Source organism: Cebus imitator, unplaced genomic scaffold (genome assembly GCF_001604975.1).
Source record: "Cebus imitator isolate Cc_AM_T3 unplaced genomic scaffold, Cebus_imitator-1.0 Scaffold334, whole genome shotgun sequence".
Taxonomy (NCBI): domain Eukaryota; kingdom Metazoa; phylum Chordata; class Mammalia; order Primates; family Cebidae; genus Cebus; species Cebus imitator.
In genome coordinates this window covers 873028-890198 of record NW_016107649.1, presented here as the reverse complement: position 1 = coordinate 890198, position 17171 = coordinate 873028, and the positions used below count along the sequence as shown (strand labels likewise).

At 36.0% G+C, this 17171-nt stretch overlaps 1 protein-coding gene across 2 annotated transcripts; it reads right to left on the bottom strand.

Annotated features, from left to right (window-relative positions):
- Positions 1-2132: 2132 nt before the first annotated feature.
- On the bottom strand, positions 2133-16900 carry ENPP4 (ectonucleotide pyrophosphatase/phosphodiesterase 4). 2 transcript variants are annotated; one of them, XM_017505126.2, is made up of 4 exons: positions 16663-16900; positions 8268-9126; positions 7441-7611; positions 2133-5470 (listed from the first exon to the last, which is right to left on the bottom strand). In XM_017505126.2, exons 2-4 carry the CDS (start codon positions 9091-9093, stop codon positions 5106-5108), a joined length of 1362 nt encoding a protein of 453 aa, XP_017360615.1. In that variant the 5' UTR covers positions 9094-9126; positions 16663-16900; the 3' UTR covers positions 2133-5105. The 2 variants fall into 2 exon arrangements, with proteins under 2 accessions (XP_017360615.1, XP_017360616.1); XM_017505127.2 differs by having other exon boundaries at positions 2133-5467.
- Positions 16901-17171: the final 271 nt, after the last annotated feature.

Sequence of the window (17171 nt, the reverse complement as noted above, 5' to 3'; positions counted from 1 at the left end):
GGAAATGGGGGAGGAACAGGGGGGTGGGGAGGTGGGGAGAGATAGCGTGGGGAGAAACGCCAGATATAGGTGAAGGGGAGGAAGGCAGCAAATCACACTGCCATGTGTGTACCTATGCAACAATCTTGCATGTTCTTCACATGTACCCCAAAACCTAAAATGCAATATAAAAAAGAAAGAAAAAAACGCATGTATTGTGATAAAAAAGAAACAAAACTATCCCTATTCCCAGGTGACATGCCTTTGTAGAAAATCCCAAAGAATCTAAAAATCAAAACAGAAACTCTTAGAACTAACAGCAAGGTCTCAAGACACAAGATAAACACATAAAGATTAATCAATGTTTATATACTAACAATAAATATATGAAAACTAAAATTAAAAACATATTACTATTACATTCACTCCAGAGAAAATAAAATTCTTAGATATAAACTTAATAAAATGGGTACAGGATCCTGAAAATTACCAAATACTGACAAAATAAATCAAAAGAGCCTTCAAATCAAAGAAGGTTTCAATAAAGAGACATATCATGTCCAAAAGTTGGCAGACTCAACATAGTAAAAGTGCCAACTCCCCAAATTGATCTATAGATTTACTGCAATTCCTGTTGTTCAAAATCCCTGCAAAGCATTTTTTTGTAGACATAGACAAACTTATTCTAAAATTAATATGGGAAGACACAAGCCCTAAAATAGGTAAAACAAAACTGAAAAAGAATACAGCTAGAGGAATCAATCTACCTGATATCAAGTCCTATTGTATAGATACAGTAATCAAGACAGTATGGTGTTGGCAGAGAGACACATAGATTAATGGAACAGAATAGAGAAATCTGAAATGAATCCCCATAAATAGTCCCAACTGATTTTTGACAAAGTTTAAAAAGCAAATCAATGGAGAAAGAATAGCCTTTTCAACAACAAAAACCCTGAACCTTGACCTAAACCACACACATTATATAAAATATAATTCAAAATGTATCATAGATTTAAATGAAAAACTAAACTTTTAGAAAAAACATAGGAGAAAATCTTCAAAACCTAGGGCGAGACAGAGGTATTTGGCTTGTCACCAAAAGCACAACCCATAAAAGAAAAAGTTGGTAAACTGGGCCTCATCAAAAGCAGCTTTATTTGTTGTTCTGTGAAAACCCATGAGAAGAGGCTAAAAAGATAAGCTACAGAGGAAGTACTTGCAAACCACATATCCTAAAAAAGACTAGCATATAGGATATATAAAAATAGTTCTTCACAAATACACTTTCATACACACACACACACACGTTGTAATCAACATGTCTGTGTGTTACAGGGCTCCAGAATCCATTGGATCATTTAGATTTTCACATGTTCTTTCAAGCAATGGTTGTGAGTGTGTGTGGATGTACACTATGGAGGAAGGGGTGAGAGGGATGTAATAATAACCAAATACAGGCACTAAGGAGGCTGGGAGTGGTGGGAAGGGGCAAAGTTATCATCTGAACCTCAGGAAGCCCAAGGTCTGGAAAATGATTCTGGATACAAGGCTCTCAGCGGCAAGAATTAACCCATGTGTACACATAATTTGTTGGCATAAATAGAGTTTTACCACTTTTAAAAGAATTCTCTGTTTCAGAGTAAAGAAAGTGCCATTTATTCTTTTGTTTTCCTACAATTCTTAGCAGTGTTCTCTTAATATAAAAACAGAAAATGAATTAATTACTGCTAATAGAGGGAGCCTTGTTGAATCTATATTCAACTGGATAAGTCATTAAATACCTATGGCTATGTACAAAACAAAGTTTATATATTATAATGCCTCCCCCAGCATCCCTACTATTTTATAATCAGTTTTTTCAAACCTCTTCTCTTCTACCATAAGCCAATAAATTACAGCTCCGGAGGCTCTGCAAAACTTATCTTGGCTTTCTTTCCAATAATGTCCTTATGCTGGATTGTGTATGTATACATTGTTTTGAAATTTTTGTTAAAGAGTTTTAAAAAATCCTAATAAATACCTATGTGGGCTTCTATAATATAACTAAGTCATGTCAACATCTAGCACAGTAAGTATATTTTGCAAGAAGGTAACAAATGTAAAAATTACCAGTGACACTGAACTTTATATTTAATAATTACAGTAAGAACATTTTGGTAGATTTTATTCACACAAATTTAAAAAATCATGAACAAAGTCATTAATTCTGAATTCAAACAATATGTCAAAAATATTTTAATTTAAATTAAGGCACCACAAAGATACTTCTTTAAAGCACACTCATGTTATTTTATTTACACACTATTTCAAGAGTTGACAATAAATACACATTTTCCATCTCCTCCTCATCCTTCATTTTCAACAACTTTATGTGTTAACACGGAAGTAAAACCATCCAAATAAAATGAATTAAATGCAATCATCCATAGCGTATCAGGTACGGGCACAAGAGGGAGACACCCAAGAACAATGTAAAAACATTTTAATACTTTAATGTGCCAAGAATTTATCTACAAATTCTTATACCAAACCTATGAAATAATAATGCAAAACCTATACACAAACATTGAAATATGTTTTATTCTATTGTTTATCAGAAGAATCACATATAAATAGCAGCAGAATTGTCCCTATGTTATACATGAATGTACTTATTCTGAATTCACTGACTGAATAAAAAACACTTAATGAAAATTTTTCCTATTACCTTGGGGTATTGTTGTCATGACCAATTAAATGTTTCCTGGAGCCAAATACTTTTTGCCACCCAGAAAACAGAGCAGCGTATTAGTTATTTAACAAAATACATACCAAAACCTTAATGTAAAAGGCTAGTTTCACTGTAACATGTTCTCAGTGTACTAAAGGAGTCATAGACTTTAACAGTGATAATTTTTTTAAAGATACAAATGAATTAACACATAGTTCAATATAATATATATGTTTTTATTAAATAAATACTATTCTTCTTGTCCCATCGACATATACTTTTAAAATTTTTGCTTAATTTACAATTCAAGTTAATATTTTGAGAATGTAAGGAAAGACAAATAGGTAAATGTCTTGTTGAATGGGTTAAGATACAGAACATCCCTTCCTATCCCATTCTACATAAAATCCACTCATGAGTTGGAGGCCAAGTATAGATTTCTGAAAGTCATAACCAATCAACCTAATGCAATCGTTAAAACCCATACAATTGCAAGGACCAAGTATAAATTATTCTGCTGCTATTTTAGATACTTCAAAAAATCCACTACTTTAAATGTGTCAATTTTATTTGTTTTTTAATGGAAATTAAAGTAGAACTTTTCTATTACTCTGTTCAGATCAACTATTAACCTTTAGGATAACTATCTTTTGTGAAAAAAATTGGAAATAAAATTTATCAAAAAGCAAAATTAGTACTGTTGGGTTTTATTTATTTTACTGTTCTTAATATAGTCAACTTATGACCAACAGCATAGATTATTTATACAGGGTTTGAAAACGCCTCTCAACAACCCCAAATACAATAGGCAGCAAATACCAGGCTCAAGAAATTAGCAGTGACTCAATAGGATGCATTGTATGTTTGATGACTGGCACCACTGTTGTTTTTTACCATCATAGATAATCAACATTCAACTGGGCTGCCTATTTATTATACTTTTATATTTGTAAAACAGTTACCAAGTTTATTTTATATTATCAAAACTTCAAAGATCATACTATTAACTGCTTGTCTTGCGTACTGATGAATGGTTCATGAGCCCAATTTTTCCCCTATTAAATATAATACAGTGTGCCACAACTTAGTTTCTTCATATTACTTTTGATTACTAGAAGGTACTAACAAAGACAGGATGACAGTTCTTCACAATAAACCCTTGGTTCTGAAGAAACATGTTAAACAGAAGGATTATTTCTGTGATGCAAGTACTGGGAAAAAAAAAAAAGTGGAGGCAGCACTAAAACTATTCTTCCACTTAAAATATGAATGGTTTAAAAGACCAAAAGACACTAAATTCTGTTTAACATTTCTTAACTATTCTATAGCCTAAAAAGTAAGGCATAAAGTCCCAAAAACAAGTATAAAAACCTCCATTCCTCATTCTGTCCCAGTCAAATTCAGATTTGTATTCGGGTCATAAATTCTTTCTGCAGCATTTGGAAACCCCAGGGTACAATAAATATGAGAGAATAAAAGTTAATAAAATGAAGTTATGATTTTAACTTGTGAGTTAGGACAAAATAAACAAATATGAGCTGCAAAAATAACCTTTCCTGAGATCTGTGTTCTTTGGGAATGTGGAAGCCTGGCCACAGTCCATCTCTGACCTCCTTCTATAGTAAGTCACATAATGTCCACACAAACACACACAAACACACTTGCACAGGCACACACAAACAAACAACTAAGTAACTTACATAAAGGCATTAAGCACAGATAGAGGAAAAAGCACTTCTCTCTCTTTTCTTCTGAATTTCTTATTAACAATAATCTTCAAAAGATGTAACCTTTAAGACCAACAGTTTAAGACATAATGGTGACAACTCAAGATTTTATCAATTGGTCTCAGTTGTTTTTTGTTTTAATAGGTTTCCTTTAAAATATTTCTTCATTTGCTATATCTTTTCTGTCTGGTCCAATTTTATTAACCATCACAGAGCATTTACTACCTCAAGAGGGTGCTTGAGATACAAACTAATTAAAAGTAAATATAAAAATATAGGAACCTTTTCCTTCATGATATACAAAATTCACAAATTGCATAAAGATTTCTGTTGTTTTCTTTACAAATATATAAATTTATTAGAAAAACATGCCTACTAAATTTTGGTATATTTTCATTTCAAGATGTATCACATCTTCACTGCAAAATAAAAGCAGAGGAAGTATTTTTCTTGAAAGCCATTTTTAGTATTTCTAGCTAGGGTTGATGTTACCTAATGATTTACTAGCAATTTTACTATGGTCAGGGTTATCTTATTAGCAAATGCAACCAAAACAAAACACAAGGAAAAAAATAATAATTTTAACATGCTTAGTCTAAGTTCTTTGTCTTTCAAAGTACTCTTTTTCACAGTTACAACATCATTCCTTGGATACATTCTTAGTTTTGTATAAACCCCAGCACGTGTCACCCAATTAAAGGATCATCATCATCTTCTTGTAGCTGAAGTCGAGAAAATGGACGAGGTACAGAAAGTCTATTCTGCATGATTATTATGAGGCATGTTAGCGTGGTTAATACCAAGAGTGCACCTATAACAATCGCAATGGCTTCTGGGAGATTAATGCACCACTGGTCAACTAGCAAGCACTTAGTATGACCAAAGGTCCCATTATTGGGATGTGGTTTTATTCCCAGGATGTGGCACATCATTGGATAAATATCCACAATGTTAATTGTGCTATGCTTGTAGCCTTTGTGGAATGCAGGACCACGGGCAGCTAGAAATGGATGCATACTAGGCAAAGAATTATCATAACCGTGATCACCTACTGAAAAAGAACAAAACAACATCAGTGAATAATATCAGACTTTTTAGGACAAAATAACTTGCTTCTAGTATATACACATTCAATTCTTTCAGAAAAGGGCCAGAAATAAAAATTTCTATTTCTTCAACTCAGCTATGTTCCCTATTTCTGTCTCACACTCACTCACTCACACACACACAAACACACACACATCCCTTTTCCCAATTGGTCATAGCCCCAGACTTTACCACCACTTCTCAACCTGACGTACTTATCTTTCAGCCCTAGTACCACTTACTTCACCTATCAATCTCAGTACTGTTTGCAAGAGCTTACTGCAAACAGCACCATTGATAAAGAGAGTGGTCAAGCTGAGGGTTCTGTGTAACTGGGGAGAGCAGAAGTGAATAAGACCAGCAAACGGAGAAAAAGAAAATCTGTAGCCTAACATATCTCAACTATTCCTGTGATAAGAAAGAGGATGACATAATATGTTACAGGTTTACTCACAGGTAATAAACACTCCAACATCAAGAGGGCCAGGTAACCGAAAATGTTACAGGAGGGATCTTGAATGGAATATGTTGTCTAACCTGATGATGCTAATTTATAATCCCAGTAAAAGTTAGATTTAAGGAAAAGCATGTGATAGTCCCTAATATAATTCCAATAATAGATTCCCAATTTTTAGCTTTATTATAACAAATGTTGCCATTTAATGTACACTAGTTGTATTGAATAAGCTCCCACTTTCGTATTAAGTACGGATGACTGAGTGATGAGTATATTGCTATTTGTTATATTATTCTTTGGTTGTATGTTTAAAATATTTCATTATAAGAATAACCTATATGACAAAAAGCAGAATATAACAATATATATATAGTAAGATTTCAATAATATTAAAATACACACACATACACACACACACAATCATATAATAGAAAAAAGATTGGATGGGGGGAAATGCCCACAATTAACATTTGCCTATAAATCTGTACTGAGGGATTACAGGTAGTTTTTGTTCTTTCGATATTTTCAGTTTTCAACAATGAATATGCAACATAACATCAATGTAAATAATATACAAACTTCATTGGCCCTGAGTCTGTCCTATGCTTGCCTGGTACTTCTAAATTGCTATAAATTAGGGAACTCTGCACTACAGCCACAGCCAAGGTTAGCCCTCCATCCTTTGTGTAAACAATGTTTTACTGAAACACACCACTTCAATTTGTTTACATGTTGTCTATGGCTGTTTTCACACAATAAAGGCAGAGTTGAGTAGCTGAGACAGAGACCAGCTGACCCACAAAGCCTAAACTATTTTCTGTCTGGCCCTTTACTGAAAAAGTTTGCTGACCCCTGCTACAGACCACAAAATTAGATTTAAAAAAAAGTTTTTGAATTGAAAGTGAAATATGTTAAAAAAGCTTCAGTTTGAAGCAAGACCTGTAACTCTCCCCTATACATTTTCTCCATGTTAGGAGAGATTTTGATATAGCTCTTTTGTTTACTTGCTGGATTTTTTTGTTTGGTTACTTCCTGATTCTTGCCCAGTATTCTAAATAGCTGTAGCATTCAGGTAAATCATTTTGTCACTGGGGAAGACTTAGGGTTACTCAGATAAATTTTTTTTTAATACACATAAGAAAAAAGACTAGCTAATCACTCCCTGTTTACTGTTTCTTTACTTCTTTCTTTTATTTTCTATAAATCAAGAGAATAAATCTTGGAAATTACTGAGAGTAATTGTAGTTTTGGAAAGAAAGCAGGACTATGCTTTTACTCTTACAGTTACTTTCTAATTTAAAGGTGAAATTGTGATTACTGTAAATTGCTATTAAATGAAGATCTGGGAATTACCTGGTTGAAAACTGAACTAATTATTCTGTGTAAATATCTTTAAATCAAAGTACCCTCTTAACAGAATAGTATCACAATGTATGATTTGTTAGGATACAACAGAAATATCTCATCTAAATACTTACATTTTTGTGAAGATTCATTTAGCACAATTGTCCAGCCTTCATCAGCAACCAAAATAATGGGCTGAATTCGATCATTATGCTGGTAATAAAATCTGTTGGGAATATCTTCTTTGAGATAAACATTCATGTGAGAGCTACAGTTTTTCAGTTTGTTATAAACCTCTGTTCTATCTGAGGAAAAAGGAAACAGCAAAGGAAACAAGTTATGATTGATAAGGAAAAAAATATGCCAAACTAGAATAACTGAAAGTAAATTATAGATAATGTCATCTATTAAATCACTTTTCTTCTTAAAACAGAGCAATAATAATGTGACAGTGTTGGGGACTGATACACACATACACATACCTTTCTCAAAGATTAACAAATCTCTGTTTCACTTGTGGATTATCATGGTGGCTTCTATAGAAAGCAGACATTTTTCAGGTGTATATTCCTAAGTAAGTATAAACTAATTACATGTTACTATTAACTACTAATGCTTTGATCAGTAGAAGAAAGGTACCTCACACTATCTCCACTAAATATCACATACTAAAATCCAAGATGTTTAAGGAAAAAAATTTCCTTTTACCATTAGTGCAAATAATTAAGAGATATATCAAAAGCAAAGAAATACTCACTTTGAAACTAAACCACAAGCCACATAACTAAACCATAAGCCAACTGCTCTAAACTTGTAAATAAGAGGGAAAAAATAAATATAATCCCACTCTGAGTATATGGCTCTAAACTACAAGAAGCCAGAGCTTCATTTTTTTATACAACTCACTCCCCTCAATCAACTGCCACATTCAATAGTTTCCCTCAGCTGAAAGTTTACTTACTTATTCTGGGAAGTAGTGCAGCAACTGGGCTCAAATCTATAAGAGTGTAGTAAGAACGATCGATGCAGAAATCCAACTTTATCAGTCTGTCCTGAGAACACTGGGTCATCCCATGATCACTTGTAATGATCACATTGAGATTTTCCCACAGCCCTAACATCTTGAGTTTTTGGACTAGGTCACCAATAAGATCATCTACGGTTTTCAGCACTCTGCTCATGTTTTCTTCATCTTCAGGTCCATATTTGTGGCCACTTGCATCTGGTTCTTCCCAATAGAGTGTTGCAAAGGTGACTGGTGGGTTTGAATTGTTTAGCCACATGGTAATATTATTTAGTCTCTCCTCAAATGATACTGAGGAGCTGTAATTCATAAAATAGGAAGAGATGGTATTGTGAATGGGTACATCAGTACCAGGCCACATAGCAGCAGCACTTGATCTGTTTTCCTGAAGCTGATTGGTCACCCATATAGGTACTGCCTCATTCCACCAAAAAGGATCTTTGTCATTAGAGTCAGAAAAATGTTTCTTTGTGACTGCATCATACATGGAATTAGCCACAATGCCATGGCTTTCTTCATACAAGCCTGTCACAATACTGTAGTGGTTTGGAAATGTTTTTGTGATAAAAACATTTTTAACATGCTCTACCAAGACACCTTCTTTGATAAAATTCTGGAGATGAGGAAATTCATAATTCTTCAGATAGTCAGCTCTGAATCCATCAAAGGACACTAGTAGTAACTTAGGTGGCAAACTAGAGGAAGAGTCACTTCTACAACCAGTTATAAGTCCAGAAAACAAAATTATTACTAATAACTTCATAATGAACACATTGAAGGACAGCAATCGGGGTTCCTAAAATGTAAAAACACAATTTATAAGCAGTAATGCTACTTTATTTGGGTTAAGTTTCAGAATTTTAGCTCACAGGAGGACAGAACCAACATTTATATGCCAGCTTTACCTATATTAGCTTAAATAATGCCATTTATTTAGAGATAACTAAAAGCTAAAATTGGAAAAAAAATTATCTTTACTTGTCCAATTTCCTGTTTATATATATGCCCTACTCTATGCTTCATATGAGCCATTTTTCAAAATTTATTTATTTTTTATTGTACCTTAAATTCTGGGGTACATGTGCAGATCTTGCAGGATTGTTGCATAGGTACACACATGCCATGGTGGTTTGCTGTCTCTATCCACCCATCACCTACATCACACATTTCTCCCAATGTTATCCTTCCCCAACCTCCCTACTCCCACTGTCCCTCCCAGCCCCCCAACTCCCAACAGTCCCCAGGGTGTGATGTTCCCCTCCCTGTACCATATGGGCCATTTTTATACTCCATGACAATACTCCTTCTTGGGTGTCTTGCTCATTTGCCACATTAGAAATTCTTCCAAAGGCTTAATAAAAATAGATGCAAAAACTAAAATGATTCTTTTGTATAACATTAAGTTCATGCCAAGCTTTCAGAGGCTCCAGAGATAAGGATTATTTCTCCAGTTTAATAAATTGCACCTTATATTTCCTTTAACCCACAGAAATAATTGGTGGAAATTCTACCACATTGGATAATTGCCAGTTCTTGTTGAAAAATACTGCTATAAAAAGGGAGGAATAAGAAATAAATGCTATTGGGAAAAAAGCCCCCCCATCAGTCTGTACATGCCCCAATAGTCACATGAAGTTGACTAACAAACATACAAAGCCTACAGGGACTTCGATGGTTCAGTAACTTAGGAAGAAATCCAACAGCTATTGGAATAAATTTCAATACCATGTCCCTCTTAAACTTCCATTTTGCTATCAACAACTATTTTCACTAATATCCTAGGCTTAAAGCTATCTGATTCTTTGTTCTTTTTTAAAAAATCAATTCACTGATGACAAAAACAGCTTTTTGCTAATAAATCTCCCTGCCTTCAGTCTCTGTCTTCTTTCATCTCTAAGAAAATAGGACATGTGATTTAGGTATAATGATTCACTTTAGATGGACAGGATGCCTGTTCCATTATAACAGGAGAGAAGGAGCAAAGGTAGGGGAACTGACAGGTTTGAAGGCTGGAGGTGAAGGGAGTTGCCAGAGGCAGGGTTAATTATCGAGAGGGAGTAGAGTGGTAAAAGGTTCAGAGGTCTGAGGAAGAGAATGTCTGAAACAGTTAATGTGGAGGATGGGAGAACCTATAAGGAAACAGTAGAACTGGAGTCAACGTTGACAGCTGTCATGAGTTTTCAGTGACACAGTTGACTGGTTTTCTCTAGCAACTCAGTAAACCTGGCACAGACAGGAATAAAACAGACAGCTGATCCTACCTGGATTTTAGATTGTGCCAGAGACTGAAGGATGACAAAGAAAGTTGAAGATGTTGACTAAAGAGCAGCTGAAATTTGGGCTACAGCATCTAAGCTGAAACTGACAGATGTAAGTGAGAAGTAGAGAAGTTTTTCAACTACATAGAGGTTCTGGTGAAGTCAAATAAGTAATTAAGATTAGTTAAGAGTAACATTTAGTGAAAGTTACAAAGATCTGGGATTGAAGTTAGAATGCAGCAAGTGAATGCATGATTTCAGAGTAACAAGACCCTGGGTATGGTAACGGGTATGCATGTTGAGGTCCCAGGTATGAAGAGCAGTGACTTAACTAATATGATTATGAAGTTCAGGAGTCACTTATTGTGTATTCTCTCAAGTAGACTGAAAATACTTAAAGACAGGCACTTTTTCTCTTTCTTCCAAACATACCACCCGGAGGATCTGTGTACTTGTGGTCAAATACTTACTGACAGATGCTGTGATCCTCTTAAAAACTGAGTTAAAATTATGAAGACCAAAGGCACAGAATCTGATTTACGAGGATCTTGGGATCTAGAACATCTCTACTATTTTAGCCTGAGACAGGCTGCCTTCTGAATGTGGTGCATGGGAAATTTGTTCCTGGTGCTACCCAATAACCAAAAATAATGCAGAGTAACAAAACCACCTCTCCAAAGGACAGAGTAATAAACCTAACGAGTCATAGAGGAGGCATACAGGTATTTCCAGACACAGCCCTAGTCATATCTCAGCAATTTCAGCTAACAAGAATCTAGACAATGATACTTCCCCTTTCATTCAATATTTTATTCCCCCAACAGTGTTTATGTACAACTTAACTCCTCCTTCAGAGAGTTTTAACTGGGTTTAATCAGTGCACAATATCATGTGGGTTGCTACAATTTTAGAACTTGTGTCAAGAGCATGCAGATCTCCATGAAAGCTTGGATTGAGTAGATTCCCTGGTTTCTCTAAGTATAGCTCCCCATACCCCAATATTTGTTTCCAATAACAGAGTAGACTTTTAAATCAGCAAATAGGTGGCACAGTATCTTCTCATTGGGAAAACGTACTCATAAATTTACTTTTTGAAAAACACTATTTACTGCTCTGGATCTTTCCTTGTGTAACTATTTTATATTACCAACCAATCCTGTCCCACTGCACAGCTGTTCTGCTGCCAAGTCCAATCTGATATGTGTCAGATGGAATGCATTCTCCGTATCTTCAAATCTTTCCCCCTTCCTTAGTTCCCAATCCTTTAAAACAGTTTCACCATCCTCTCAGTCACAAAGAGATCCCCTGAGTATATGATCAGTTGCCAGTCTAGTCAATTCTATCTTCATATCATCTAATACAGCACATCAGACATAAGAATCACTGAAGGGAGCTTGTTAAAAGTGCAGCTGTCAAGTCACTCTAACTAGAAGATTCTGATTCAGTCAGCCCAGAGTAGAGGCCAGAAACCTGCATTTGAAACCAAGCATTTTTAACAGCTACCCACTCATCCATCTCTACTACTACAACCTTCCACTTTCTCACCTCACATCTGCTGCCAACTCAGTCTCCCTGGGCACAGCTCTGTTCATGTTCCCTTAAATTTATTCAAAAGGTCCCCCTGCCTCAGTCTCACATTCAAGCCCCTCCAATATCCAGGCCCAACTTGCATGCAAATTACTGTGAAATAATTACAGAAATAACTGTCAACTTGAATTTCTATTCATCATACTTCATTGTCACAATTTTTCTGAAATGTATTACAACAACATGTAAAGGATAATCATTATTCATCTTGGTGGCCTATAATGGTTCTTCAGTATTAGTTTGTATTTCCAGAATATCCTAAAGTGAGTTCCTACATATGAAGAAACTGGGTCAGAAATATTATGTCTGACCCGGCAGTCACCTGGGTCATTTTTTAAAAAATCATTCAACAAATATCTACTATCACTAATTCCATAACACAAAAGTATATGTATGTGCCATGTATTAGGTGACAAACAGCTTATACTTTTCAAATATATAATAATCAAAACAGGAGTATAAATGACCAAAATAATAAATCAGGCTATCATCCTGGAAAAAGAAAGATGGACTTTACACTTTAATCAATTTTGTACAACACCAAATAACAGAATAGACTTAAATCAGTAGATAGGTGGCACAGTATCTCTCACAGGGAAAAAATACTCATAAATTTATGAGTATCTATTTGTAACAGTGTGTTGGAGATTCATATACCATAATGTATTATTTTTAAAGCTAAGCTGTTAGAGAAATTACTACAAATGGAATATCATAGTGTATCTAAAAATTTTCCAGTGGATTTACCTCTAAGAGCAGAGAGGTGCCAAGACAACTCAACAAATGGTACAGGGACAACTGAATATCCACATGTAAAAGAACAAATTGGAGCCCCCACCTCATACCATACAGAAAAATTTATTCAAAATAGATCACAGACCTAGATTAAGAGCTAAAACTGTAAAGATCTTAAAAGACAATGTAGGAGTAAATTTTTGTAACCCTGGGTTAGGCAAAGCCTTCTTAGATACCACACCAGGAGCACAAGTGACCAAAAAAGAGAAATAAACTGGACTTCAAAATTAAAAAGTCTTGTGCTTTAAGAAATACCATTAAGAAAGTGAAAAAACAACCCAGAGAATGGAAGAAAATATTTGCAAATCATAAATCTGATAAGACATTTGTATCTAGACTATATAAAGAACTGCTACAACTCATCAATAAAAAGTCAAATAATCCAATTAAAAAAAGAGCATGATCTGAAAGATATTTCTCCAAAGAAGACACAGATGACAAATTAGCACATGGAAAGATGCTCAACATCATTAGTCATCAGAAAAATGCAACCAACCCACAAGATACCACTTAACACCCAGAAAGATGATTAAATAATATATAACAACAAGTATTGATAGAGAAATTGAAAACTTTATAAACTGCTAGTGGAAATGTAAAGTGGTACAGCTACTTTAGAAGATATTCTGGCAGTCTTCCAAGGATTAAATATAGGGCTACTATATAACCCAGCAATTCAACTATTAGGTATGTGCCCAAGAGCAATGAAAATATATGTCCACACAAAAACTTGTACACAAATGTTCACAGCAGCATTATGAATTGAGAAGTGGAAACATCTCGATGTCCACCAACTTATGAATGAATAAAATGTGATATATCCATATAACAGAATATTATTTGGCATAAAAAGGAAATACTGATACATGTTACAACCTGGATAAATATGCTAAATGTAAGAATGCAGTCACAAAAGATCACCTATTATATAATTCCATTAGATGAAATGTCTAGAATAGGCAAATCTATAGAGACTGAAAGTAACTATAGTAACTATCTAGGGCTGGGGTTGGGGGGAAAATGGATAGTAAATGCCAGTAGGCATAAAGTTTCTTTTTGAGGTGACGAAAATGTTTTCAAATTGATTGTGGTGGCAGTTGCACAACTCCATAAAGCTGTACTCTTTAAATGAGTGAATTGAATGGTGTATGATTTATATCTCAATACAACTATTAGTTTTAAAAAAGAGCAGAGGGAAGTGAAATTGTAATCTTAAATGTCATGCCACAAAACAGAAAACATCTTTGATCTCATTTTACCTCAAAAATTGTGTGAATTTTATATTCCATAATACATGAGTGTTTTAATGTGATTAAAGTTTTATACCACTTCCCATGTGCAAAACAGACCAAAAAACCTGTGTCTGTCCTCTCCCACAAAATACAAATCGTCCTCTCCCACAAAATACAAATCAAAATGCTTCCTCAAATCTTGAGTTAAAAGGATGCTCCAGGAACAAATGCTATTAATCCTGTGGCTGAGTAATCCCTCAGTACACTGCTAGGATCCAAGCACCCCAGTCCTTGTCCTCAGGATTAGTAGTACAGACTGTAGCCTGAAGTCAGAAGGGTCCCAAAACCTGAGCTCACACTTAGTAGATGGGTGATCTTGGATAGATCCAACTTTTCTTGGCTTCTGTTTCCTTGTGCGTAAATTGGGTATATGTAAAGGTTACAGAATAGGCCATCAAAATTGGTTTCCCTTTATCTATTCTAGTTACAAATATATTGGGAAAAAGCAAGTCTGTACTATGATAGGCAGAATATTATGGTGAAGCTACAAAATATGTTAAGAAATTTAGTCTAATCTCTTTTTCCATATGATGAAGCGAAAGTCTAGTGATTGGCTGGACTCAGAAAGGAATCAGTTGCTTTACTGTGTTCTTACTAATTTCATGTCCTCAACAAGTTTACAAGTCTATTAATAATCTCCAAACTATTAACAGAACTCTTCCTGACAGAACACCTTTTATTAGCAGTGTTAGATCCATGTCTACCACATTCTGTCTCATTCTAACAGGGAGTGTTAAGCTATAGAGAAACCAACAATGAGAAGTTCTTAAGCAGTTTCCAAGGAGTAAAAATTAAGTTTTCAGGGAATGAAACTGTTGTATTACAACATATTGAGAGAAATTCTGTAATTTTTCACACCAAAAAGATGTCGAAGAGAAGAAAAAAAGCAGACCTCTCTGGACTGCAATCAAATATCCCCACAACAGCTGGAAGTGTGAGTCAGTCTTCAATTCATGGGACAAACTACCTTCTAACTTCTCTGGGAAGACATTCTTGCCTGGGTAGAATGCATGTCAGTCAACTCTCACTGGCATTCTTAGCCCATGTAAAGTTGAGAGGGGATAACCGTTACAGGATATGGTGAAAGTTATTTGTCAAAATTAGTATGCCATCTGCTCTGTAATACCATGAAACTCTCATACACGTTTAAAAGAGCTTTATTCTATATCTATAGCTAACTTAGGCAGTTACTTTTAGATTATTATCAGCTGTTTTCTTACAGTCTAAGGAAAAATATATACTCCCTAAAAAAATTCATTGGTCTTAAAAATCGTAGGATTCTAAATTATTCTCCAATTTTGTAAAACACACAGAAATTTCTAGCATACACAAAATTTTCTAGTATCTTCAAAACACTTTCACTTATATTACTTTCTACGTAGTAAAATACCTCCTTCCATTACTCCTTATCGTTTCATCAACATTTCTTCCAAATTATATTCTGTAACTAATTTAAGTGGAGGTGGGGAGAAGATGCACAAGTGCAGGTCTCTTAATTTCCTTAAAATAGATTGAAACAACCTCGGGGGGTGAGGGGAGAGGTGGGAGAAGAAATAAAAGTTCATAATACTGAAATCAGCAGTTGATATTTCACAGTAGTTAGCAAATCTTCCTTCAAACTTGGGTCTGATTGCCTGATAATAAAAAAAAAAAAAAAAAAAAAAAAACCCTTCTGGAGTCAGAACCGGTGCAAACCTGAAGCTGCCTGTCACTAGCTGTCCAATCTTGGTTGGACGCGTCCCTTCTCTTCTCTGAGCGTGACTCTCCTCATCTGTAAAAGGGGAACACTATGATCTCATAGGTTGTTGTGACAAGAAAAGGAAGCATTGTTTGTAAATCCTTAAAGTGCTTTTAATCCAGCCCTTAAAAAAGCGCTTAAATGTACCTTTTATTGCTTGGTTGGCTTGTTTTCTAGGAAATTAGTTCTTAAATATGCTTATCTATAATTAACCAACTCTGATCTACTATTCAGACAGACGCATGTCGATGCCATGGGTGGTTCTCCTTTAAAACCAAACGCCTTTCCCTCCCAAGCGCCGGCACCCAGCGACCCCGCCCCAGCTCCCCTCATTTTCACCCCAGCTCCACCTTCGGTCCCTCCACTACCGTCCAGCTGACTACTCTCCCTTCACCCTTAACACCACAGGTTTCCTTCCCCAGTTCCACAACCACCTGGTAAATTTTCTTTTCTCTTCCCTTACTGGCCTCCGCCTCGGCCCACCACCTCCCTGGTTATTTGAGTCCTTTCGTGGACGTCCCCGACGCGCCCCAAGAGATGTGCGTGTAGTTGGGGAGAGTGGGTCAGAGGGTCTCCCCATCTCTATTTTCAAACCTCCTAGTGGACTAGTAAGGGGGTGACATTGCCCCCCAGAACGCCGAGCGCTCAAGGCTAGTACTCACCAGTCGCCGCCACCGCTTCTTTCCAGCGCCGGAACTCGGCGGTCGCGGAACCTGACACTCGTGGGAAGTTGCGATGAAAGGGGACCTGTAGGGAGAAGGGCAAGGCCGAGCTCTTCCTGAGGCGCCTGCGCAGTAGCGGGCGCCGCGCTGCGGAGCACTGCCCCAGCCTCCCTATCTGCGCGGCTCTGGTACTCAGCTGCCTGGCCAGCTTCTGCGGCGCCAACTCGGGGCGGGCTGGGACCAGGCAGCAGAGCCTGAGACATGTTCTTGGATTGGATGCTGGATACAGAGTTGAATGTAACCTTCTTTCCTATTGGTTAGACAGGTGCTTGGCGAGGTCGAATTGGACCTGAGAGTAGAGGTTCATTCCATCTCTCATCTCGCCCCTTTCTTATCATCCTAGATCAAGATGCCCTTCAGGGGACCTAAAAACCAGCGAGTCCCGAAAAGGCCTCTGGAAATTGCCAAGCCGAGGGCCTTCTGCCACTTAATGTGCACCTGGCAGATTA

Bases quoted from the DNA above. Each gene is read 5' to 3' on its own strand.
- ENPP4 (XM_017505126.2), bottom strand. From the start codon at position 9,093: ATGAAGTTATTAGTAATAATTTTGTTTTCTGGACTTATAACTGGTTGT. The intron at 7,612-8,267 runs GTAAGTAAACTT...CTTTTTCCTCAG, and splicing joins TGCACTACTTCCCAGAATAA to ATAGAACAGAGGTTTATAAC. The intron at 5,471-7,440 runs GTAAGTATTTAG...GTTCTTTTTCAG, and splicing joins AAATGAATCTTCACAAAAAT to TAGGTGATCACGGTTATGAT.